Consider the following 26,910-nt stretch of genomic DNA (forward strand, 5'->3'; position numbering starts at 1 on the left):
ATCTAGAAATCCATTTCTTATGCCTGAAAAGGTGCTGTCCACATCGTTTTTTGACTCATCACTTATCAGTTCTGTAGCATAAGATTTAACTTTCTCCTGTTACTCTTATGACAGTCAGCACATACACTTTTTTTTATAAAAATTCATTTAATAGATGTTCGAGCATCACAGATATTTAAACCCTTTGCCTTCTTTTTCACTAGAATATAAACAGTTCAACAGCAAATAGAAACAAAAAATAAAATCTGAATAGTCTGCAGTCTCTGACAGAACACTTTCCCCCAGATGTGCACAAAAATTGCAAAGCCACGAAAAATACTTCTGAAATAGTCTTAAAATTACATTACAAATCAAATGCCACAAATACTGACAGAGATAAATAGTAAAATATCTTGTGCATTACCCTTTTAAGTAGAAGGAATCGCTGTGATATGTGTAAATAAATCTTTTTATTCAGAAGCTTAGCTAGCAGATGATAAAAGCATAGATACAGACCATTCAATTTTCTTCAGTGGCATAATGAATGATAAAAACAAATGGCATTAGACATTAAACGTTGTGAAGGAAAATTCGTAGAAATGCATTGCCTATAACATAATCTTTAAGACCGGATCAGCATTTCAATACCTAAACAAAGTGCTTTTTAAAGCCATATCATCTGTTGCCATTTTGTATTGTGTAGTAACTTTCACAAAATACCCAGACTTAATCATCAAACGTGTCCTGGCCATACATATTGTTCTAAGTTTTATAGTTCTACTCACAAACTTAAGTACATATAAATGGCACATTCTGGTAATAACCTCTAGTGAATGACACTGCTGAAAGATAGCCCCTTTGCTGTAGTGTATCACAGCTGTCATGAAAACACATTTTAAAAAAAAATCAGTTGCCAAGGGCTGGGCTACTTGTCATACTTTGCAGAAATTTATGAAAGACCAGACCATAAGGCCCATTACAAGCAGATGTTCAGTAGGTAGAAGGGCGGATTGGCTAAGATTTTGACAAGTTTCAAACATACACGCTTGTAAAACATTTCAAAATAAGTTACCCATCCAAAAAAAATGCAGGACAGTCGTGTAGCATTCATTCCAATCTTCACTAAGTCCAGTTCCGTCCCATTTATTTTCATGGGTAATGCCGACATTTGGTCCCTTCTCCCATCATTGCAGCTTATTCTGTCAGTTGCTATTGTTAATGTTAAATGTGCATTCGTAGAATGTTCTTTATGCTCCCTTTTAAGGTTCCATGTTTCAAATTCTTTCCCTTTCCTTAGCTGTCCTTGATTCATTTTATGGAACAATAAGTATAAGCAACTGATTCGGGCTTTTGATATTGTATTTATATTTTTTTTAGTTACTTCTTTAGAAATGTTGGAAAACCCTGTTAAAATATATCAGTCTTAACTTTGTCACACATGGCACAAGTTTAAAAGTTCATGGGTATGGAATCAGCATGCCTTCAGGTTTAGACACCAGTCCTCAAACTACTCAGCTAGCTATCCACTCCCTAAAACTAACATGGCTTGCCAAACTTGTTACAACAGAATAACGGACTTCTATTATTTTCATGTTAAAACAACTAAAACATTATACCAAACCTTAGCCTCCATGAAATGTTTTATACCTGGTAACCACTTTCAGAAAAGGACTTGAGCACCATGTTGGGGCAGTCCGGTGGCACAAGTTATCACCTGTCACTAATACTGTGAGGGTTGGCTTCAGCTCTTGTCTCAGGCATGCTGTTCTTTCTCTGCATGTGGCATCTGTTTACTGGGCTGGCTGCCTTGCCATGATAGAGCTTCAAGCACCATGTTTAAACAAACTGTAAAGATTTATTGTTCAGATTGCCAGCTTTTTTTTTAGCAGTATGTTAACATCTTCAGCATCACAGATTATTTAACCCCCCTTGATTTATCTCTTCTTCCTGACTCTTTAGTGTCCACATCATTCCTGCCTTGGCTTCTCAAAGCTATTCATGAACACAGGGTGTGCATTTAGAATCTCCTGCAGAATACTAGTTGGTGGGTTAATGTTTAGCACTGCTGTTAAAGCTGAAGATGACTGCAAGTCCCAAAAATCATGATAATTTTAGTCAAATCATGGATGTGTATAGGTGGATTGCTGTCTGTCTGCCAAGACTAATGCTTAGCCTCTTGCGAAGTTCTTCGCTGTTAGTTTTGGTGAGCCTAAACAAAGAATGTGACTAAACCGGAAGCTTTGTACACTCCTGACTCGTTTTAGTAGTTAACTGGAAAATATCGTCTGCCAGCAGTCCAGTAATACAAGTTTGAGGTCGAATAAAATGCATGTTATATATCTGCTTCACCATATTTCACAGTCAACAACAGTTTTAAAGACATCGTTCCTGAATTGTGATCATAAAAATGCATCATACTGGCACATCTAATTGCATAATTCTTACATTGTAAACATATTCATTTGCTGAACATAAAGAAATACAAAAAGTAAAAAAAACCAGAGCCCACTAAAATACAACCAAAGACTTTTTTTTTTAAAACTGCATAAAGAGGAAAATGTTCTTCCTTGCTTTGGTATGCAACAAAGGCTATATAACCATTACCTTTAAAAAGCAGCAAGCTTGCACTGTCTTGTAAAGAGATCACATCATAGCACACAAAATGAAAGAGAAGAGATACAATTTCATTTTTTCCAAAATACAACAGTAAACATAAATAGCATAGCAATAAGTTTCTTCGTTTGTGCACCACTGTTTATAATGTCACATTAATAGGATCTTTCTTCATTCCTTCCAGCTCAAGTAGTTTCAAAAACTAGCATAAAGATGACTTGGAAAGACCTGAATTCAAAGAAAGAGCAAAAAAAATTATTAATCAGGCATGCCTATCACCACAGAACTGCGAATCCTCTAAAATCTACTGGTCACTATCGGACAATTCAGGAAAAGGGTTTTATGCTCAAATAAAGTTTCAGGCCTGCATCTATGTCCAGTCAAGGTAAACAGTCCCATCAGCTACAGGACAGAATGGCAATGGTCAGCCATATCTAGGGCATGGCATGTGAAAGGGAGAGCTTAGCCTTTCTACTTCCATCATTTTTACCATTTTGGTAATGAGGTTCTCACTTTTTCTTTGGTATGGGTTTTTGACCCAAATGGGGTCTAGAAGAAGAAAACATCTGCTCAAGAAGTACTGAAACCACCTGTCTACAGACTCATCACTGTCCTGAGTTACACTTCAATACACTCTTTAATATAAGGTTTATGGAGCACATCAACATTTCAGAATGAAGATCTTTTCATTTGAATATGTGCTTTCTCAAATGTTTTTCTCAATGCACAGAAAGTAATGGTTATTATTTTTCTCTCTTTAATTTATCCATTTTTTTTCTCCACCATTGCTACAATTATCAACTGTCAATGCTGTTGTGATAAGTTGTTAATATGTGCACATCAGATATATCTGTCATGTATAACCAAAGAGCACTCTCAGGTCATTTATGTCTGCACTGATAATCAGATATATGCTTGTCTTTTGTTATATCATCACAGAGTGCTAGGTCAACAGCTAAATATTTTAACAAAACTTCGACTATTGAAATTCTCTGCATTTCATTTCTACAGAAGCCATTTTATTTATAAGTCTTATCATCTTAATTATATCTTTAAACGGGCCTTTATCTTACAGAGCTGTTCCAGCATTTTTATTATGCTTGTCTTAAAGCAGCTATCTCATCTGTTCTCATTCTACATTGTAAAATGAGCTGTACTCACCGCTTTCAGCTTGGACTGTGCTATTAACTGTACTCTACTGTGACAGCCTTTGTTTTGAGATACTCTAGTAGTGCTTCCTCACCTACAGCAGAATGAAAATGCAAGAAATTTTAGAGCTGGGCATTTCTTACTTATTTCCCAGGTAAGCAAGGGCTTTTTAACTATATATATACACACAAACAACTGAATAGTAGAATTAAAAACCCAAGATTTTTTAAAGCAATTTACTGAACAGATGTTTTCTGTGTGTACATATCATGATCATAATTTCCTATTCCCTAAAGTCAACCAAGATGTGATTACTATACCTCCAACACTCCTCATTAACACAAAAAAAGGAGGAAAGGAGCTGCATTTTAGGTAATGACAAACTCTTTTTTAAACCCTAACATGCATCAGTGCTAAATCCTTTAGGGGGCATTTATTCTCTCTTGCTGCAGCAACCGTTTGGACAGCAATATAAGTCTTAGTAATATTACAGTCCTGAAAACTGATCTTTTGATCAGGATTGTCCCCGAAAACTTTACCATGCTGATTAACAAAAAACAAAAAAAGAGAGAATGTGTGTGTGTGTGTACAAGATTTACAGGCTGTACGCTATGGTTGTAATATATTTTTTTGATTATATGGGCTGTTACAATGTTACATTCTTAAAGCTTGTATGATATATATTTGTTCACTTTATCTTTTTCGTCTTTTTTTGTTTTTTTGTTTTTTTTGGGTTTTTTTTTTGCTGCGCAATGAGCATTCTTCTGAATGGATACCTGTGCATTACAAATAGACATCCTCATCATGTCCTATGCAGGCATGTGATGTACCTAGTATTCCATTTTTGAATGCTGTTTGACTATGTATATAATTTCATGTCAGATTTTGCATAGTAAAGTGCAATCTGTATACTTAACAAACCTGCGCTATATAAATGAACCACACTGTTATTACTATTAAAAAAAGAAAAGAGCTACACATCCGCTGTTTATAAAAACTTTTTTGCCTTTGATTAAAACAATGACATTACTGAAGATCAAACTGTTTTGCCATCTTAAACTCAGCTATCTGCTCTTTAATGAAGGCATGAACAAATCTTATGACTAGACCATAAGCACTGCAATATTTACCAAGCCTCTATACTGCATACAGTTAACATACAGCTAAAACCAAATAAAAGCATACCAAGATCCTTGCCAAAGCCTGACTGTTTGAAACCACCAAAAGGAGCAGCCACGTCAGTCTTGTTGTAGGTGTTGATAAAAACAGTTCCTGCCTGCAGGTTGTCAGCCACATATAGAGCCTTGTTGATGTCTTTAGTGAATACACCTGATGCAAGCCCAAACTCTGTATTGTTGGCTCGTTTCAAGACACCTTCCACATCACTGTAGAAAGAAATACTAAATTAGTGCTTGCAGCATCTTCACACACTTGTTCTATTATTTACAAACCAAAATGAACTGATAGTTCTGGGAATCCTGTCCCCCACCCCACCATCACCCTGTACAATCAGTGGAGGTGGAAGTTTAGTAGCCACAATGTGTACGTGTGTTTGCCTACACATTTTACATAAAAACTCTAGCCTTCTGACTAGTGTGCTAAATTTCAAGTACAAACATGAAGTAAAAAAAAAAAATCGCAGGTTAAAGCATTACTCAGACCATTAACTAGAAAGCTAGGGAAGGTAAAGGAAATCGAAGGAGAGTGCTGGGGCATAGCTTTCACGTGACAGTTCACTACCATATGGGCCCTTTACTGTTTTATCCTTTTCATGTTGCTATTTGTAGCTGCTTTCCAAACAGGATGATTCAGCAACTCTTATCCAGCAAGCAAACATGGTCCCCCAGTAAAAACATGCTTGCACTTTGTAATAATAGTGTGAACTCAATGTTCATAGTTTAAGTAATACTGTACCCATCAGTAAACTTGGAGATGATCATGACTGGCCCAAATGATTCCTCAATAGCAATCATGTTGTTGTCTTCAACGTTAGTGAATACAGTTGGAGCAAAGAACAAGCCTGTACATATAAGAAAATCTCATGTGGCCAAGACAGATAATCCAAGCAAAACATTTTACAACGCTAGACTAAAAATTTTCATGAATTGGGTAACACGACTGTTCAAGCAGGAATAAAATTTTAAATGGCTATCATTGCAAGATCGCCTCTTTCACGCTCAATAATTTTATGCTCATTAAATGAAAAATTTGCTAGATTCTTTACACAAACTGTTGCAGACTGTCTTTTAATATACCTGGCATGTCCACCTGTTTGCCACCACAGACTAATGTTGCACCTTGCTGGATGCCAATTTCACAGTATTTTATAAGTTTTTCCAAGTGGGCACGATGATTCTGAGGACCATGGTCTGTAGATCTGTTGAGAGGATCACCAATCTTCATTTCTGGATCTCTGCAACCTGTGTGTTGATGAGAACATGAGAAGCTCATGACAACAACTGTCCTTGAGCAATAAGCTCCACTTGACACTGTCTAAACAAGGCTTCTAATGAAAGCACAATGAAAGTCACATCAAGTAAAGGGCCATTAAGTGACCATTTACAGGAAAAAAGCAAGAAAATTGTACTTAAGCCCCCCAACTGTATTTCACCATCAAAACATGCATTTCTGTTTTATATAGCAAAGCACACTCCTTTTAGATCCGTCACTTTTTTTTAAACTAACATCTACATCAGGAAGGTAACAACAAAAACTTACCACTCGTTGCACAAACTCATCATGTATAGACTCTTCTACAAACAGTCGACCCGCAGCAATGCAGTTCTCTCCTTTGTTAAAAAACACAGCACTACACCCCTATGAGTGGAAGGTGGATACAGGGGGAAGAGGGCAACGTACAATTAATTTCAATCTGCTGTCATTTAACCACATGTATATATTTTAATACATGTATATATTTTAAAAATCTGTATGTGAAATGCAAACTTGACCTGTGATTAAGAAGGAAGCTTGCAAAAGTGCTTATGTTCAATAGGTAGGAGTTTAGAGAAATGGAACAAAAGGAATAATTTATCCTACTGAAGCTCTATGCTTAGTGTCTTGTTTCTGTAAAGCCTATTAAACCTCAGCATAAAATATACCCATCTAAAATAAGCCCTTGCAAAATACTCCCTTCTCAGTTAACTCTTGACTTATAATGTCCAGCAACGTACTACATGTGTTATAGGTTCTATTTATTAAAATAAGATGGGTATTATCTCTTTAAATGTAAATTATTAGCACTAATCTACAAATAAAAGCAAACATCATAGCAAAACAGATGAACAACAGTTTTTAAAAAATACACAACATTAATGACTGTGCAAATAACACAATTTGTGTAGATCTATTTTATTCCAACAGTTGAAAGCTCAAGCTACACATGCTTTAAAGTGAAATTTTTTCACCAAAATATTTTGTAAAGCACCAAAGCTTCAAATAAAATTCAAGAATATCTACTATTTACTCCACTGATATTTAATAAAAACAGAAAAGAGCATCTAAATTCGTCTTCCACTTTTTTGATTTCATAGTATTATGCAGGCAGGCTACGATACTTACCATTCTCACAGCCTTGTCAAGGTCACAGTCGCTGAAAATGATAAGAGGTGACTTCCCCCCAAGCTCAAGGGACACTTTTTTCAAGTTGACTTTGGCACAACTGTGATGTAAGATTGTTAATATTAATACAAATATACACCATTTCTGGATCGTTTTCTTTATTACAAGTGTTAAACTTATTTTCCATTTCAGATTTTCTCTTTATTTCTGAATCCCCTCTTTCAAACTCATGTAACCACTTGTCTTGGGGATCAGATCTTGTTCACTGTATTCACACTGTCATTCTAAATCACAAAAGTCGAACGCAAAGCACCCTTCCATTCCAATGAACCCAACTAACCTTGACATAATAGTTTTGCCAATAGGTGTGGAGCCTGTAAATCCCAATTTACGAATTGTAGGGTGTTCAGAAAATGCTTGTCCTGCAACACTACCTGCAGATAAAAATGGTTGCTTAAATTCATTAACTCAGTGTTACGCCATACTTCAGGAGCTATTTGTCCTTAAGAAGTAGCACATGTTGTGACTTCAAAGAAATAAAATAAAGCAAAAAAGATGAAACAGAAAAATAATCAAAACAATCATACTTTTAAACAATATTTCTGCACACAAAGGCTGTTCTGTTGCCGACCATACTTATGCCACAGGTCACTCTACCCTACCTTTATAACCTCATATTGGTAAAATTTGTTATGACCTGGCAAATGCCTTAAAGTACAACTGTAACTTTGAGGCAGACACCATTCCAGGCCATTATATGCTGTGCCTCCAAACCCAAGCTGACCATAACTCAAAATGGTCATCCCCTAATGGAGGGGCACTCTGTCAAACAATAAACAAGATTCTTCTCAATCGCTTAAATACTCCCTTTACTGTTTTTCCCTATTATAGCTCCTTTGCTTAAGCAGGCAGGCTTCTCCTACTCCCTGTTCAGCGATTCTAGCAAAAAATAATGTTCCTAAAACCTTTACAGATCCTTGAATGAAATATCAATTACTGTTTACAAGTTTAAAAAGGGAGAAGAAATAGTTGTATTTTTCTTAAGATGTGGAGCGTCAGTTCTTTTGTCTCTCTCATTTGCCCTTTCTGCTTTAAGAGGAGATAAGTCTGCAACCACTAGTTCCATCTTCTCACTCCCCAGATGCAGTTTAGTACTAAAGCTAAAGCCATTGCCACAAACTTGCATGAAATGAAATAGGATCTCATTTTTTTTCAAGTTCTCAAAACATCAAAATATCAACAGTTTGGAAATGAGAAGTGTGATGTAACAGGTATTCCATTACTTCTGGTCAAGCAATGAATGGCCTGTGGGCAGTACATTTTTATTCAGTGCAGGAGCCTGCTGTAACACTGCAATAATGTTGCAGTCACAACTAGACCAAACTGTAGGATTGAAGATCATCCATTGCAACTGCAATTCTGTCTAAATAGGGTATTGCTTACTCAACTAACCTGGACCAGGCAAAATGTTGATAACACCAGGTGGAAAGCCTGCCTTCACACTGAGCTCTGCAAACTTCAAGGCAGTAAGAGGGGTTACTTGCGCTGGTTTAAGTACCACAGTGTTACCAGCAGCGAGGCAGGCAGCCATCTTCCAAGACAGCATCATAAGAGGGTAGTTCCAAGGCACAATGATTCCACAAACACTGCACAATGTAAAGGGGGGGGGGGAAAGCTAATGAAGCTTCTCTTGAGAATGGATAAATGACAAACTTAAAAAAGAGAACTGAACCCTTTCAAGAACATTTTAGCTTTATGTTAAATGCTGCTGCAAAGACCATGTATAAGGACTGAACTGGCAGCTTGATACAAAGTCAGTTATACAGCAAACCATGTTCTCTCTTTTACATTTTAACAATTTAGAAAAAGACAAAAGAACAACAAAAAAAAAAAAGCTGTGAAATGATACTTTAACTATTAAGGATAGGGAACAATTTTTTTCATTTTAAATTCAGCAATGTTATTCTCTACAATTAAGTGAACAGTGAAGACATTGCACAATCAGAATAAAATATTATACCCACCCAATGGGCTCACGCTTTGTATAGGTCAGATTCCTGCTGGGTCTTGCATTGTTGATGGGAATGGTCAGACCCTTCAAATGAAAAACAAAGACATGAATTCTATAAAGAAACATATGCAGTCTACTGACTCCTAAAAAAGTAAGACACAAAACAGTACTCTCTCTTATACAACCCTTTAAAAATAATGTAACCATGGTATGAGCTTTCTACTTGTCTCTTTATGGTAGCAAGTGCCAGCCTGAGCAAAACACTGACCGCACATTTTCCAGTGTCTGTGTTGGACAGCAAAACAAAGCGCGTTCTCTCTCTCACACACACACACACAAAGATAGGCATGCACCTATATAAACATACCTGTATTTTGTCACACCACCCAGCAAAGTATCGGAATGTCTGGATAGACATGCCAACATGGGTTTTTAAAGCCAGGGTGTAGACAGCACCAGAGTCTATGCTTTCAATGGTTGCCAGTTCTTCAGCATGTTCTTCCATAAGATCCGCAAGCCTGGAAGCAATATTGTTTTATTGACATATATGAAAGTATTTAGAAAGCAAAAGAGAATGACTATAGCATCAAATCCCTCAAAATAAAATGATAGCTCCATGCCTATCACTATTTCAGCCAATATTTTGCAGTAGGTCAAGCTCACCTGAACATCAGGGCACCTCTGTCTCGAGCATTCATCCTACCCCACTCTCCGTCCTCAAATGCTTCCTACAATTTAAACATATTTTCAGGTATGAATAAAAAAGAAGTAACATTGTACAGTATTTTCCCCTTAATATTCAAATATTCAGAAACATTCCTCTTGTATCTTTAAAAATAAACAGTAAAAATAAAGCAGTAAAGGTAGCTAACTTTTGGTAGTGACAATTTATAAAATTAAAAATGGATCTCAAAGTAGTACTGCAGTGTCCTATGGGTAAACATTGATATCACACTAGAGATGATGGATTCTCATATACCTCGATCCCTTCTTTACAGACCCTTTTTAAAAATCAGTGATGGAAAAATCATACAAAACAGGAATAGGAAGATTAAGTTAAAAAAAAGTCAATACAATGTGATGATTAAAAAATCAGATTTGTATTCAGTAAAAAACTATGACTCAAAATTCTGCTACAGGTTATACCCGTTACACGGCCACATAACATTTCCATTAACTTTGTGATTGTCCATGTGGTTCCATGGGCCCAACAAGGGGGAGTGCTCAAAACCAGGTCCACTGCAAGGTGTTGCTGCGGCCCTATGCTCCTCGAGGAGTAACAGGGAATAAACTAACTAAACTAAACTTGTGTTTGCCACTTAATCTGAAAAATATTGTTTTCTTACCTTGGCTGCCTCCACAGCTCTGTTAACATCATCTTTGTTTGCAAAGGCAACTTTACAAATCACCTGGAAGAAAGATAAATCATTAGAAGAAAGGAGAGAAATAATTAAAAAGAAAAGGATCGCTTAATTACGTTATCAATTTGAATAAAACCTACCTGCTAAATCACAAAGGTCAGTCAAATACCAAAGATTCGGTCTAACATTTGTAAATTTGTAACTGATAAATCTGTAATTCAACAAATATGCTATTCTGAACAGATGTAACGCATAATAGTATTGCACACTTTACTGTTGAAGTACTTAAAAAGTATTTGTGTTTACCGATTCATCTGTTGGATTGATGGTGTTGTATGTGGCACCACTAGATGCATCCACAAATTCGTTGTCAATAAACAACTGATGGGGAAAACTGATATCCCTGTTGTTCACATGCAGTTTCACCTGAGTAAGTAAAGCACTTAATTTTTTTCAGGGATATGTAAATACACACTTATTTTAAATATACGGGTTTTTTTCATCAAATTCTAGCACAAAAGCATTTTATTTTACACAGATCTATCAAACTACAAACATTACAGAGTTTTATTTTCTAGACGCTATGAAGTACTTAGAGCGACAAAAAAATGCAAAATCATTCTCATGAGTCCTTACCGATGTTCATATAGAAAGCAACTTACTGCATCAAATTCAAAAGGCTCTTTATCTTCAATGCCACGTCCACGACGAATAACGCAGTTTAGAAAGTCTTCAAAGGTTGTGTTCATGTAAACATCTTCATTCTGAAGGCGAATGTCATTGCATTTTTCCCGAACCTCCTCAACAAGTCTGAACCATAAAACAAAGCAGACAGCTAGCAATTCAACCAACTATTAAAACAAACTTTGCACATAGTGCAATTAAATCCTGTATAGTATTTGCATTTACACAAATTACAATTCTTTAAAAAAGTGTAATCTTTTCAAAACCAGAAATTTGGAAAGAACGTTTCAGAACTTTTCTTCAACACACCTCACAACATCCATGGAGCCAGCTCCTGCCTTGAAGAAGTCTGTCGTTTCATCGACACCAATGTTCAAAATCCCTTGCCATACTCCCTGCTCATGAAAAGCAAACAGAAATCCAATAAGAAACACCATGATAACTTGTGTCAACGTACAGAAGACAAGAAGTGAATTCTGTGCATTACACCATTTAAGTTTCCTTCAGTACTACTATGACATGATTCTGGGTAATGAATCTGTCATCTGGCATAAAAGACGAGGCTCTATTAGATTTGATGTAAACACTGTTTATTGTGTGCCTGACCAGGAAGATGACTGACCAGCAGTTGTGAAAATATTGCCCTGTATTGTCATACTCATTTCATCTTCATCGCCTTGTTCTCTCCTATTTTCATGCATATTGTTATTCTTTTTTTGGAATGAAAAATTGAAAATATGAAGTGGTGTTTAGTGTTTCTTGAATGCATGTGGTAAGTAACACCTGATGCAAATGGGTGGGAGTGAGCATCATGACAACTTGCAACACTTTACATATTAAAAACTGTCTTGGTCTGACAGATTTCTCACATCAGTTAATCTAACTTTACGGTTCACTTGATTATATATTTCATATTTCAAGCCTGAGTTCATGAAAACAAAAACCAAGCTAACATCAACATGGATCTAGATCAGCGGTTCTCAACCCTAGGGGGGCGCGACGTGCTTACATGGGGGGTGCGAAGGTGGTCATTTTTTAAAAGTTTCTTATACTGGTATTAGTGCAATTAGCTTACATTGTGTGGCTAAGGGGGGCGCGCGGACGTACCTTTGTTCGTCAGGGGGCGTCACTAGTAAAAGGTTGAGAACCGCTGATCTAGATTTTCTTGGTATTTCAAGCACACTATAGGTAAAAAAAAAAATACAGACAAGGATAGAGGGGAAAAAACCAAATGAAGAAAATGGTGGTGATGACAAAATAATCATAATGATTCTGATTCTTCATAAGAAAGGTCTAGTAAGGATTTTTCTTTTGTAAAGGCCAAAGTTTACAAACCTTAAGGGTGGTTGCCATAGCTTCTTCTTCTGGTGTCAAGGTCAGTTCTTCTGCTGAGGAATCAGTTTTTCCAAACTTGGATGCAGGGATCATTTTCCCACTGGCAAACTGGACCTGACTTACATTGACCTATAGCATATGATGCAGGTTGGATTAAGTACAAACTGATTACAATAAACTTGTCTTTATAAACAAATGCAGTCATACTTTAGTCTTTTCTAGCAAAAGTCTCAGAAATCATGGAAAGAAAAAGTACAAACCATTTTCTCATCATTTCCAAAAAGTACCATGCCACGCCGATGCACAATGGCAGGTTTGATGGCACCAGGAATTTGGACTTCAAGCCCACGTGGCGGAAGTCGCTCCCACAGCTTGGATCCAAAGAATGTAACTCGCTGCACGAGATAAAGACTTCAGTCAGATACTAGTTCAAAATAAACATTCTCTGAGTTATAAAACTCATTCTGAAATTATGTAACGGTTCACATTCTGATATTACAAATCAAACTTTCCAACAGAACAGAGATAAAAAATGTCTTCCCTCACTGGAACAGGTGATATGCACCTGTTTGTGCTTGTACATCATAATGCTTCTGTTTTTATACTTCAAGAGAAGGTAAGTGTTAAGGGTACTTTTTTCTGCATCTTCTTTTTGGCAGGAGGCATATTGAGGATGACTTTCAGAGCAAACTATCTTGCACAAAAACATAAATTTTCTAAAAAAAAAAGACAATTCAGAAGCTTCACAGTTTCCCAATTTTAAAAATCCCTCCTCCCCAAAATTGTTTATAATTATGTCCCCATAATTGCCAATCGAGCACGTGGTTTAGAATGCACATTTTTCTATCCAGCTTACCTCTCCATTCACAGTAGTCCAAGCTCCGGGTACTTTGTCATTTCCACGGATGAAATTATGGATCTCTTCTGCTGTCTGATTCCAGTTAATCTAATAAGCATATTGACATATCCTAATTACAGATGACAAACTGGGTACAGAGAGGCTCATAACATGCATAACGGCTACATTTTTTTTAATGTACAATCACGATCAATACTCCTCCTTACTTAATTTTCATTACTTCGAAGTTATTTTTAGATTTTTAGCGATTAATTTTTTTTTACGCAGTGTGTGTGTGTCGTTCGTCATTTGACTGCAGCTGGTAAATTTTGTATAAAAGTGTATACCTTGGAATCTTAAGCCTCTTCATGTTTCCTTGTACATTTCTTTCTCTTTAAACTCTTTTCTTTGGTCATTCAGAATTAGCTGCATAACGCGTTGTTTGTGAAAATCATCCACAAACATCGACAGAACCACGGACTTATTTACAGGAGATAGTTCACGATAGAACGTCGCCATGTTTAGTCACGATGGCCTGCCACAGTGCTTATTAAAGGTGCTTTATGATTGGTTTAAATCAGATCCTTGGGCCAATGAAAATAAATCTTTGTTCTGCTTTGATCCTTAGGGCATAGCAGACAGCAGCGACTCTCATCATTTACAAAATCTCTTTATGTATAATGCGTAAGACCGAAGATATGAAAGTTCAAAGACATAACAAATTAAGGGACTTTCTAAATGTAAGGTAAGGGTTGACAAAATTGTTGTCCTCTAGCAAAGCGGTTTCTTGTTTTATGAGTGCATTGCCAAAAAGCGAAAAAGAACTGTGGAGAAAGTGCCCAGAAATTTTGATTTTGCTCGTCATAAGCTCCACAACAGGATTTTTTCGGAGGTGAGGTGAGATGAGAGTGGATCAAAGTGGATGTGTAATAATTTTGATAAGCTGTACATAAAGGAATAGAAACACTTCCCTCCCACTGAAGCATTAATTAACCAGTGAAGAATTTATGCGATTTTTTTTTTCTTACTTATTAACCCTGTCTGGAGCAGCATTTTGTACTGAAGCACTGTGCTACAAATTATTAGGCATTCTCGTGCTTAAAATTTTAACCTTTTTTCAAAAGAACAGAACATGAGCACAAACAACAGTTTTCCATGAGCACATGGGGTGTCTTGTGTGAGACCACATAACAACAATCACATGGATTTGGTTAACACCACTAGATGGATGTTGTATGCATGCAAAATTTATTGTAGTTTCCAGTTTTTGGATCACAAGAATCATCTGACAAAGCAGTATACTGACACTCACCTCTACCTTGTCTTTCTTAAGAAGAGGATCATATGTGGCTCCCTCTTCTGGCTGTGTAATGCGAGGGGCCTTTCCATCTTCAATCATTTGTACTGCTTCTGCCTGAGTTCATAGATCATATGAACGTATGAAAAGTAAATTTTGCTGGCCATAAAAGCTTCGTCTTAGAATATTAAGTGTAAAAGGCATTAACTCTGATATGTCAATATGATCACTTTGAGGACCAGTCAAGCATTCTCGATTTTAAGATGAAAGTGTTCAGATTTTAGTCTTCTTTTAAGACTTCTTAAAAATGTTAGCTAAATCTTCATTTTACCAAATGATGCAGTTTAACATGAACGACAACAAGGATGTTAATAATTAGTTGTTATGACAGTATAATCTGTTTATACCTACCATAGCTTTAATGCCCTCTGGAAAAAGAAAACGGTTATACAGTGAGTCGACTGTATCATCAGGAGAAACATAAGTTTTCCTCTGTAGCAGTATTGGACCTGTATCCAATCCATCATCAGCCCAGAAAATTGTAAAACCGGCTGTTTTGTCACCACACATTAAAGTCCTGACAATAGATTTAAAATAAATGAAAGGTTCTGTATCAGACATATCAACCACATTTTACCCATCAGTCTTTCTATGAAGTACAATGATCCAAGCTATTTCAGATTGCTGTTATGCTTTACATAGTCTTGCTATCCAATAACAGTAATGACCATGGTGATATTTTTACAGTTAAGAATGCATGCACACACATATTGACATGCAGCACAGTGCAATCAGCAGCATGTGGAGACATGCATCTTGTAGAAGGAACAAAAATGCTGGACAAACAATACTCACCAGTTGATGGCAGAAGCACCACGATGACGTGGCAAAAGAGATGGGTGGTAGATTATTGTCTGGTACTTGGGAAGGTTTATAACCTCGTTTGGAATGAACTGGGAACAGAAAGGCAAGACGTTGAGGTCCACTTTCAATGATTTATACTCCTCCAGTACTTCAGGTACTACTACTTTTTTCACCTGCCACCTCTGGTACTTGAACACTGGGATGCCCTCTGCTGCTGCTGCTTGTGCTGTGGCAATAGTAAAATATCGCTCAAAACTAGCACACAAAAAAAACAGACTTAAAAAAAACTGTATACTTTAAATGAAAAAAAACAACCATAAAATTTTTAAGCTTACTTAAACCAGAAAGAAAAATATAGATAGTAGTAATTCTTACGCTAAATAATTTTATGGTTTTGCAATCGAGATTTTAAATTGTGAGATACATTCCATGATAAATACAGTGTACTTCTCAGCGAAAAATAAAAAATAAGTGTGATATAATGAAAAGTAATGCCAATTCTGAATGTCTTATTTTTTGTAAGTGCTGCATCCTGAACAGTGTATATCATAAGCTTTCTTAACTTGCTGGCCTTGATTATAATTTTGTCTTGTTTGCTCTGCACCATAAGGGTCAAGCTTTCAGGTCAAGCAACCATGATAACTATAGTGCAACCATACAAAAAAAAAAAAAATTGACACTTTGCTCCTGCTTTGTCAACTGTAGAGGTTAGGCATAACATGAACCTTGGCAGTGGACTTATCAGCATTAGGCAGTTGGAAACAGCTGTTGCTTGTTAAAAGATTTGTGCCTTTAGTAGCACACTTTGTTAATAATTTATGGTATGTTCATCTCTTAATTTGCTGAAGGTGTCGAAAATGCACAAAGCTAATTTTCAGAAAGCCGCAGCATTAGCATGGCTCTTGTTTAACTAGTTGATAGGAATAATAATTATGATCTGTGTCATATGGTGATCAAATGTTTGTGTCATTTGCAATTTTTGCATTTTAAAAAAAATATTTATACATACCCAGTGGATCAGATTTGCCATTGATGTCTGGAATAGTGAACACACCCACAACATCATGTCCATTCTTTCTGAGTAGGCGGAATACCTCCGCCCCAAAAAGACTCTGTCCAATCACAGCAATCCGCATTCTGCTCCAGAATACCTGTTACAGAACCCACCAGTCCTCGGGCTAAGTTCAGATGATGATGTCTTAGAATGTAACTTTGTAACATTAAAAAAATTAAATGTTGTACTGAATGTTTGCAAATTGTGCAACCTTCAGCCTCCTAAAAGCAGCTCACTTCCTGCATTATCTAGTTCAATCCTGTGTAGGTTGTTGAATGTGTGACAGTGACACAAGATTACTATATAGAACCTTTAATTTTTTTAAAAACTGATCAAAATATGCTCCTATACATTCTAGAGCTAATCAAAGTCAACTATTAAATGAATAATCAGCCAAAATAAAATACTATGACACTTCTTCGTGTCATCACATTATGGAGATATTTCTTATCCTTTCAAATACATGCTTTTTTACCCCAGGCTTTGTCTTTTACAAATCCTTATCTCATCTATAAGGATGCCAGTCGTAATGTCTAGAAAGGATAAAGAGACTATGTTAATCTTATCTAACAGAACACTGACAAGTGTGCACGCATCTGTGTGTTCAAAATGCCATATTCTATTTATCACATGACTTATAAGCAGCAAATTAAGGTAGACCTCTAAACTTTCAGTCATTGGGGAGTTGGGTGTTAGTGACCACACATTACTCGGAGACAATCAGCAGTGCCCCTTTCGCCTCTTCCTCGCTGCCTTACTTTCCCCCAATACTGGTTGGAGTCATACAGTACCTATTTCTGACAACTGATTCGACCGGGAGAAGTTGATTGTGCCACACACGAATACTGAACCGGCACCTCCAGGTTCGGACGATCAGCAGTCCTCCCACCCTACCTTGATAAAGCTGCAGGGTTGTAACTCCAGATGCTATAGAGCCTGATCCTTATATGTCTGTCAACCCTCTCTTGTACTACAGTTCAATCTTAATCTCTTTGGCGCCCGATTTTGTTGGGATTATCAGTATCGGTAAGACACCGAGACATGTACTTTTTATATGCAGCATACAAGTGGCGATGACAGAACCCCGCCAGGCCGACTTGAAAATGCTGATTGAAGCAGCAGGTGCTGTTCGAGAATTACAACAGTCCAGCTACAGATGGAATAGTCTGAAAGATAAGGTAAACTGAAAAAAGGAGAAAAGCACTTGCCTGTTATACTCATGTGTTTCCCTTTTTTTGCTAATGCATGTTTCAAATTCCACCCTTTCAGCTTACTCGATCCAAGACTGCCGATTTTTCACTTTTCTCTTCATGTCTAGCAACTTTTTAAAAACAAGTCTTTAAGAGAGTTTTAATCTACAGCAGGAGAGACATTAGCCCGAAGTATTTGAGTAAAATGTTACCTCTAAAAGTCACACTGATTTAACACGGCGGTACTTTGTAGTCCCTGTGCACCTATCAGCCACGAGATGTCAAAGCCTCTGCTCCCCAGGTACACAGGTCTTCTCTCCTAATGTCAAGGTCAGGAATGTAGGTTGTGTCTAGGACAGCCTCATTCACTTACTTGGGTTGACCGTCTCTCTCTCTTCGATATATATATTATAGTTGCACCATTTATATAACACACACACACACGAGTAGCGCAGTCGATAAGAACACTACATACTCTGAACACCTGCGCAGGTGAGTTAGTTATCAAGATCGAGTGCACACCGCAATGAAGTGAAAGACAGACGCGCAAAGAGATTAGTTGCAGGTTTGCCAATCGTAAATTGAAAAAAAAAAATGCTGGTATTTTCAGGATAGTGTATCAGTCAAAAATGAAATTCCTCCGCATTTGTTTTGCCATCAGAAGCCACCATAGATACTGAAATAATGTTTTGTGTCGAACTCAAAAGTTGGATGTTTCGCCTCAGTCCTTACCTGAGGGTAACTGATGGACTCGTCCTAGACGACACACCTTCTAAAATGACCAATCAGCAGGATCGATCGCTTTAATAAAACAAAAATATAGGGGAGGGGGTGATACATCAGATACAAAATGTCAACTTTTTGTTTTACACTTTATGTACAGTTCATATTTACAAATATCTACTTGAGAGATTAGATACACGCAAGCAAGTCTGCACGAGACCATGCAACACTACGCGGTGATACATCACTAAATTAAATGAGTAATCTTTTTCTGATTAATTGTTTTTCACGCTATGGCGTCAAATCACGGATCAGACAAGAGTTATCGCTGATGATCAAAGAGTTGTCGCATTGCACGTGCAGTCAAGTGAGTCTGGGCACAGAACGTGTTATACCCTTCGTTGTGCCTATTTCTAATCACAGCTATTTTATTGTGGCGTAACTGAAACTTTTTTCTGCTCAAATCGACAGAAGCAGAAACTAAGATTTTCTTCTGCAAAACCCTCAACAACGCTTATAACGACACAATTCTTTCTTTTCAGTTCGCTGCCTCACTTTTTTCCTCCGATCCGGCCATGCTCTTATCATTAATTATATCAGCCTTGCAAACAAAAATCACACAACTGCGATGATAAGCTAATTGACACGATGGAACAACCAATCGCTACAGTTTTCGACCCTTAAAAGCGTTTCCTGCTCAGCAAGACGATAACAGATGCATGTACTCTGTGTCAAGATGTCCTCAGAGGACAATTAAACTCCAAGTTCAGGTGACGAAGCACGCCCTTGGTTCGTGCTTTACTGGGCACAAGTGTCTGATAGTCACTTGATCTCATTGACACACAGAGACCGAACCTGTACAAAACTTAAAAAAGAATTTTTTTTTTAAATAGACGATATAAAGCCTCGAGTACTGAGATCCAGCGTTTGCCACCCCGCCTCCAGTATACTGTGTTTTTGTCTCTGCGTTACAAGGGCAATGTTGCCAAATATACCTGCCCGGTCGCAAACTTCATTTGCTGTCGCGACAGGTGAGTGTAAATTAGAAAAAAGCACCATCATCTGAATAAATTTATTCACCATGAATTGTTTCACAGATGCTGCAGTATTAACCTACAGATTTAGCCTCTCCCAGTTTTATTCTTGCCAAGGGATGACCTTAAGTTGCTTGCTAGGGGTTAAAGCACAGTCACTTACAAAAGAACGTGTTTAGATTTAGTTTATAATTTGTATCTGTACAGATTTGACAGGCAAAGATTTTCATTTCTAGTTATATATATATTTCAAATGTAAATGTAATGCTAGTGTATTCTCTATGCAGATGATGAAATGGATTATTTTATGCTGAGAGAAATTATATACTGTACCAGTAATCAGTACTGAAAGTATAGGTCTTCATAAACTGAAAAGAGTACTAAAAACGGAAAAAATATGGATTCATCTCTCAGGCCACATGACCAGAGAAACATAAGAAAACAGGCCTCATTTCAAGTATGTGCTTAGAAGGACAAAATAAATCCAATAGGGAAACAATTAAATAGCCTTAAGTCTTGGGTCATGTAATTTTAGCAGAAAATACAGAATGAAGGTAAGACACCTATGTAATCTGTAAGGATATCAGATATACATGCAACAAAATTTTCATCTCATTGCAGATTAGAATGAATTAAGTGTTTTTACCCACCCACCATTTGTTTTTGTTTTTTTCTTTTAATCTCGCATTTACTATCACACAGATTTCCAGTCTTATAAATGTTTTGTTTGTATGCTTTCTGGTCAGAAATCTTATTGATTTTTTTTTCAAAATTATATTCTAAAGTGCATTACTTGAAAATGATGCCAATGTAGCTCAGTTACTAAGATAGTAAGTTAAAATAAAACATACAAAAATTACATCACAATGGACTCACTTCTTTAAAAAAAAAAAATCCTTTTCTTTTTCTCAGTATAGTCACAACTTCCTTCCCATTCTTTCCTACCACACTAAATCTTGTGCATCAGTGATGTCTGAAATTTTAAACCCTTCAAGGTAACCTTCATGGACAATTGATGATCAGCTGAAACACCTTCAGCATTTTGACCAATAAATTGCTAACTGTACAAGGTTACCGAAAATAGTGAACAGTTTGCTTCTGTAGGTCAAGGATCGTAAAGATGCTGGTGACTAGATAGTAGTGTGAGTGCACGTACATGCACATGTCATCTGTGATAACTTACTGAATTGAATTTTCTTTAAAATTGTGAACACTCCATTTTTATAAAATTATATTGAACTGCTATGAGTATGTGTTTGCCAGCACTCACAATTGAATGGTTGTTACTGGCATGTCTTAAATATTTATTTGACTTTATAACCCTTATGCTACAAGTAATCTATACTTGGGTCTCAGGATCTCCAGGTTTCACTTTTGCAGGTTTGATTATTCACAGGTTTGTGATCAGTGAAAAAGATGTCATTTTTTTCAAGTTGTATTGCCAACTCTGGAAAATTACAATGTATGTAGACTAGACAATTTAAACTGAAAAAAGGATTAGTAAGCCATAAATGCATAAAATATATGGACAGCATTATTAATTTATTTTATTATTTACAACCATAAACACATAAATTTGTTATCAAAAGGTTACATTTTTAAGTCAACATTATTAAAAGGTTTGGAAGAGGTTAGATTTTCCTTTTTCATGGGGGTACTGCACTCCATAATCCTCACAAATACCACATGTATATTATATTTGTAGAGAGATATTTGTTTTAATGTTTTAAACGTTCTTAATATAATGTTTCTATTGTATGGATTCATTAAAGCATGTACTAGCAATTTTTCTTGTTCAAGTTAGCATTCTCCAAAAACAGTTTCCATTAATTATATATTATTTGGAATCAAGTTTTACTTTCAGCATCCCCTACCCACCCACCCCCACCCCCCCACCCACACACACACTCTCCTTTCAACTGCTCTGCTGAATGGATTGTTGTTTAGGCAGGTATGAAAAAACACCTTTCCCTGAATTGTCCTTTTCAGCCTGAAAACCATGGTCTGCAGACATAAATCCTTCTCCCTCTTAGTTTACATTACTGTGCAGAACTATATGACTATCAATAAGATCAAATATCATGCAGTATCTGAAACTAACACACAGCCGGGGAAAAACTGCAATTTAGCATTGGGATTGCAACTGCAATTTCTCATTGGGATTGCATCAGGAGGCAGCGTGTTCACGTGGCTGTGTGTTGCTGGCGTCTGTGTCAGCATATGTGGGCCGTTACACGGCTTTCGCCAACATAAATATGTCAGCTCCAGAATACTAACCTACACCTCAGACAGAAGTCTGTGTATACTAATGGACAGCGTACTGGGGAGTAATTAATGACAGTTGTGGGGGACAACGAGCGTTGTATCTGCTCCCTCGTTGTCAAGGGAATTTGCTAAACGCTCGGGATACGAATGTGGGTTACAACCGACAAAGACTCCTGCACCAGTCACTTACAGCGAGACAACACATTCCACGTGTAACAATAAAGTTTGCCCACTCAGGTAAAACAACAGATGGCCAAGAGGGAAAGCAGATAATGATTCTTTTCTCACAACTGTCACCTATTAATAAAATATGATAAGACGACTCATTCGGAAAACTTATCAGCAAACTTTCCTCAACTACCCTCCCGCTTGCCAAATGGGGAGAAAAAAAAGAAAAGAAAAATCGCAGTTATTGTTCTTACCTGTGTCGAGCAGAAGCCGCGCTTGGCGATATGAGCGAGGCCCAACATACGGAAAGGTTGTCGATGACAGAGAAGCAGGGAGATGCAGACGAGACAGGGGCCTGCTATAGGGCCTACTCCTCCGTGTGCCATCACCTTAAGGTGAAGGTCGTGCCTGCCTCCAAGTTCAAGGATTTTCATGTTCCACGTGTTTGAAAGCTCATTAAAAACACTTTAAATTAGTCTTATAGCCCTCTTTGACTAGGTTTCATAGATGAGTCTTTAATATGTATATTTATGAAAATGTCACAGTCCAGATAGAAGGCATGGAAACTGAACGAACGGTCGATGCACGTGTTGTATGGCGACACAAGCTAGTGCGTGGGGCGGGAAAAGTCTTTATAGCATCCCATGCAGTGATGACAGCGGGAGGAAGGCGATGACGAATCGGAAAAAGGTCTAGGTGCAGGAGAGAGAAAACTGAAGGTGGGCTGGCTGGTTGGGAATTATTCAGGTAGGAAAGTTTTATTTCACCATTTAAACGAAAGCCTTTTCGCGGCTCATAAAAGCTGGTATACTTGTGAGGACATATAAATTCTCCATTGCTATATGTTGTTGTCTTTTTGTCAAATTCCCTGCTCCTCTCCTTCGGAAATCACCAAAACAGGGCATCAGATGTTTCCAGCTGGTATTAATGCTTTGTGCATTCTTTATATCATCTTGTATTTCAGGCATTCTAAAGATTTTCCCCAACAATTAACTTTCATGATATGAAAAAAAGAATTAAGTCATTATGCTGGCGGTAGTAATGGTGGTGGTGGTGGTCGTCGTCGTCTTGGCTTCATTTGGTCTGATCTGGCAGAGAAAGAAGGCTATTTCCATGCTACAATCACTGCAAAGGGCTGGGACCCATTGTTTGCAGACATCCATCATGGTTACATTTTCATGAGTTTTCTAGGTGACATTTAATTTCTCCCCAGTGAAAACTGAATATACAAAAATGGGCGTTAAATGACACTTCATAAAAACAGCCGCCTCAGCTGGATATTGTCTCTAAACTTCAGATAAATCTGTGATAATGATTCTGATTTTTTTTTTTTACGAGTATTTCCCTTCAGACATCGAGAAGTTAACTACGTTTTTTTCAGCTGCACATTAAAATGTCTCGGAAGAGAACAAAAGAAAGAAAGTGTTGAGGTTGATGTGTGTGACTTACGACTTTATCGATGTTTTACATTTTAAGTGTTCTCTGTCATAACACCTTAAGGCAGAAAAGTCTTTTTTTCAGCAACCCTGTCTGTCAGGCTGATTGTTTCTCATTCAGACAAGCATACACACACGCACGCGTACACAGACACACATTTCTCTCTCAAACTGTCCACTCCTTCACTCCCTCCATCTTCATATCATTCAGACTCCCACGCTCGCACACATCCACGCACACAGTTGTGTGCACATGTTTCTGTCACTGAGCCGCACGCACGCAAGTTTTTTGCTGTCTTTCTCTTTTTCTTTCTCTCTTTCTCTCTCTCTCTAGCTCCCCCCGCCCATTTCTGTGACTTCAACTCTCTCTCACTCTGACACAGGTCATGCCATATTGCGAAAACACATGAACACAATGGGGAAGTCAACCCATTTAATGCGACATCCCCACGCAAGCAGTCGCTCGTAAATCATTCAGACATGCTAGCTTCTTTGCACTGTGGTGGTAACACAAACCTGTTCACTTACGGCGTTCAGGAAACGATTTACCCGGTCCCCATTAGTCTGTCCCAGTCTCTAAGTATGGCGATCAGTTCTTCAAAGCTGCCGCAAAAATCCTTTAGAGCGCATGCTAGAACTTCCGACAACCCGTTAAATCATGGCAAAAGTGGCTGTATTAAACGGTAGACACTCCATCTCCCACATACAACGGCTTCTCACAGCGACGCCTAGCGGCCGGAAATTGTTATTGATGTCCGCAGGGCTGTCCAGGGCATGGCCGACATCTAGATGGGGATCTCTTCTCTTCCCACGAGAGCTGATAACGTGGAGGTCGATGTACACATTTGATAGCAGCAGCAGCAGCAGCAACAACAACAACAGCAATGGAATGATGATGATGGATGATGATGATGATGATGCACAGCAAAAAACAAGGAAAGCAGTGTTTTGCGCCTTAATTTGATTACCAAAACATTTAAAATAGTTGCCGAAGGTTTAATCACTGGTTAACTTGGAGTTTTTTGGAGGGGGTGGGGCTAAGATGGGGGAATGAGGGTTGTCTTTCGTATTTTGCTGAGGGGTCAGCATCTGTCTTCTCACAGTGCGCAGGCGCAGGGTCAACAGGTCATGTCCGCCAAAAACTAGTTGTTCATTCTATTTATTGACCTGTACTTCCCGTTTGGGAAGTGCCCGTGCAGCACTGACAAGGCACGAACTAATCTACGTCCATGGACTAGGCTCTCCACAGTAATGACTAGTTCAAATCATTCTCTTATATTCGCCAGTATGTCTCTCTGTCGGCCCAAAAAAGGACAAACTAGAAGAGTTCCGTAAAGGGAAGATAATGCAAGAGTGTTCTTATGGAATACGAAAACTGATAAAGATATTCACATTGTATCAACAGTCAAACTTCTGAAATAAGACGATTTTCATAGGTTATCTGTAAGAGGGATAAGAAATGGAAAATCAAACATAACTTTCCATCGTGAATAAGGAATGCGTGCCCCAATTTTCGTGATTCATTCCCCCCTCCCATTCTCCCCCCCCCCCAACTGTAAAGCACATAAATGTATATGTTAACAGATAACAATGGCGAGCTCCTTTGTTGACTTCCCTAATTGCTTAGTTTTGTTTATATGCAAGATGTTCATTCCTTGCACTCTTGAGATCTTTTTAGTGCTCCTGATTTTTATTTATCTTTATTTCATTTGATCGGCTTTGCTCAACTCGACGGTGGGAGCGCTGTCGAGTATTTTGATAATATCAAGTTTTTATCTTTATTAAATATACTTGCACCGTGTCAACGTTCGGGTTTGCCTCGGCTTAAGCACGTTTTGAAAATAGATGGCTTCTTATCTCGAACACGAAATATTCAGGACAGGCTATAAAAATCATTAATCTTCAGAGTAGGTGTGCGATGTTTGTGTTTCAGCCATGCCGACAGCAAGGACCTTACTTAAACCGGAAGTGTCTTAAAAATAAACAATATTACTTTCACCCATATCTTTCGAGCACATAAATATGAAAATGTCTAAAGATCAAGGAATGTACACATATGCACGCAAGCCCATGCAAACCTTGTTCTTGTTTTGGTTGTCTCCAGGCATGTTTCTCTGTCAGGAAATATTCTGTCGGGACGGATAACCTTCCTGTTGACAGATGTTGTTGTGAAAGGTACCACTGTTTACAGTGGACATCGTACATGGGAGATTACAGTAATAGCGATCTCATTGCGTGTAAGTGTTTTTTCCTCCTCGTTTACGACCGCCCACTCTCCATTTATTTTGTGGTCGTAGGAGTTTGATTGATTGACGAGCTGTGAACAAAGGCAGCATCCGCAGGTCGATATGATTGTGAAGCGCTTTGTATTTGTGGACATCAATATGGCACTTTCATTAGAACTATCTTTAGAATTCCAGGTGTCATGTGTTCCGGCAATTGTGCTCTCATCACAAACTTAGAACTTTCTTGTTTATTGACTTTGCATCATGAGAGCGGGTGATAACCGGATATATCAGCAAGAAATCAAGGAAAGTGTGGTTATGGTGGTTTTCACCTTTGAAATGTTTTATAATCCACTTTATTACTTTTTTAAACAGGTGTTTATTCTAAATAAGAGAATATTTTCTCCAGTCTTGTTTTAAAAAAAAATTCTTCGAGCACTTATCTAACATTTTTTTACGGAGGTTTCCTTTGACTTTTGACCTTATTACCTAAACGTGATCACTCATCAACCAACATGTAAACAAATAAACGATCACCAAAGAAAAGAACTCTGTCCCATCCTTCAGAATGCAACAGTTTATTACAAAGCCTGAAAAACATATTGCTAATAGAGGAGTTAGCCCAGAACAAACTATATAATCAAGAAGGTTAGTCTTTTATACCAATTTCTTTCACTGTTGCCATCAACTTTTACCTTTTATAAAATGCGTACCAATTATAACGGATAAAATTCCTTTTTTACTACTGAAAAGATGATGTTTAGATTTTTCAAATTTTCGTTGAAAATAATACATTATGAACAATAGGAGAAGCTAGTTATAAACACGAAAAGAAGTCGGCATTTATATTCAGATGGATGGTAAGTGATTCTGGCGGCTGGTATAGATACAGTTATTTTATTTCCAAAATATTATATCATAATAATTCTTTAACATTGCTTTTACTTCTATAGTTTGCTTCAGTGGCTTATTCTCATCGGCTTTGCAGATTGTTTTGCGAGTTTTTAAACGTTTCTATCAATGGAAGGCAGCTGGTTAGCTGGAAATAAAAATGTTATCGGCTAGCAAATTGAACAAACCACCCATGCGGTGTATTGGTTTTAAAACTAGCATCAACCTAATC

At 37.5% G+C, this 26,910-nt stretch overlaps 1 protein-coding gene across 2 annotated transcripts; it reads right to left on the minus strand.

The window, feature by feature from the left end:
• Positions 1 to 127: 127 nt before the first annotated feature.
• Positions 128 to 23,099, minus strand: LOC112572536 (cytosolic 10-formyltetrahydrofolate dehydrogenase-like). Of its 2 annotated transcripts, XM_025252261.1 has the most exons (24): positions 22,381 to 23,099; positions 16,702 to 16,843; positions 15,684 to 15,918; positions 15,240 to 15,405; positions 14,844 to 14,945; positions 13,550 to 13,639; positions 12,954 to 13,088; positions 12,694 to 12,822; positions 11,668 to 11,753; positions 11,337 to 11,484; positions 10,981 to 11,100; positions 10,660 to 10,722; positions 9,977 to 10,041; positions 9,681 to 9,831; positions 9,327 to 9,397; positions 8,755 to 8,948; positions 7,643 to 7,736; positions 7,303 to 7,402; positions 6,450 to 6,558; positions 5,997 to 6,152; positions 5,656 to 5,761; positions 4,927 to 5,126; positions 3,754 to 3,835; positions 128 to 2,820 (listed from the first exon to the last, which is right to left on the minus strand). In XM_025252261.1, the coding sequence occupies exons 1-23, from the start codon at positions 22,558 to 22,560 to the stop codon at positions 3,777 to 3,779; spliced, it is 2,901 nt and encodes a 966-aa protein (XP_025108046.1). In that variant the 5' UTR covers positions 22,561 to 23,099; the 3' UTR covers positions 128 to 2,820; positions 3,754 to 3,776. The 2 variants fall into 2 exon arrangements, with proteins under 2 accessions (XP_025108046.1, XP_025108045.1); XM_025252260.1 differs by lacking the exons at positions 128 to 2,820; positions 3,754 to 3,835; positions 4,927 to 5,126; positions 5,656 to 5,761 and having other exon boundaries at positions 6,072 to 6,161; positions 6,460 to 6,558.
• Between the last annotated feature and the right edge of the window lie 3,811 nt (positions 23,100 to 26,910).

This window comes from Pomacea canaliculata, linkage group LG9 (genome assembly GCF_003073045.1).
Source record: "Pomacea canaliculata isolate SZHN2017 linkage group LG9, ASM307304v1, whole genome shotgun sequence".
Classification (NCBI taxonomy): Eukaryota; Metazoa; Mollusca; class Gastropoda; order Architaenioglossa; family Ampullariidae; genus Pomacea; species Pomacea canaliculata.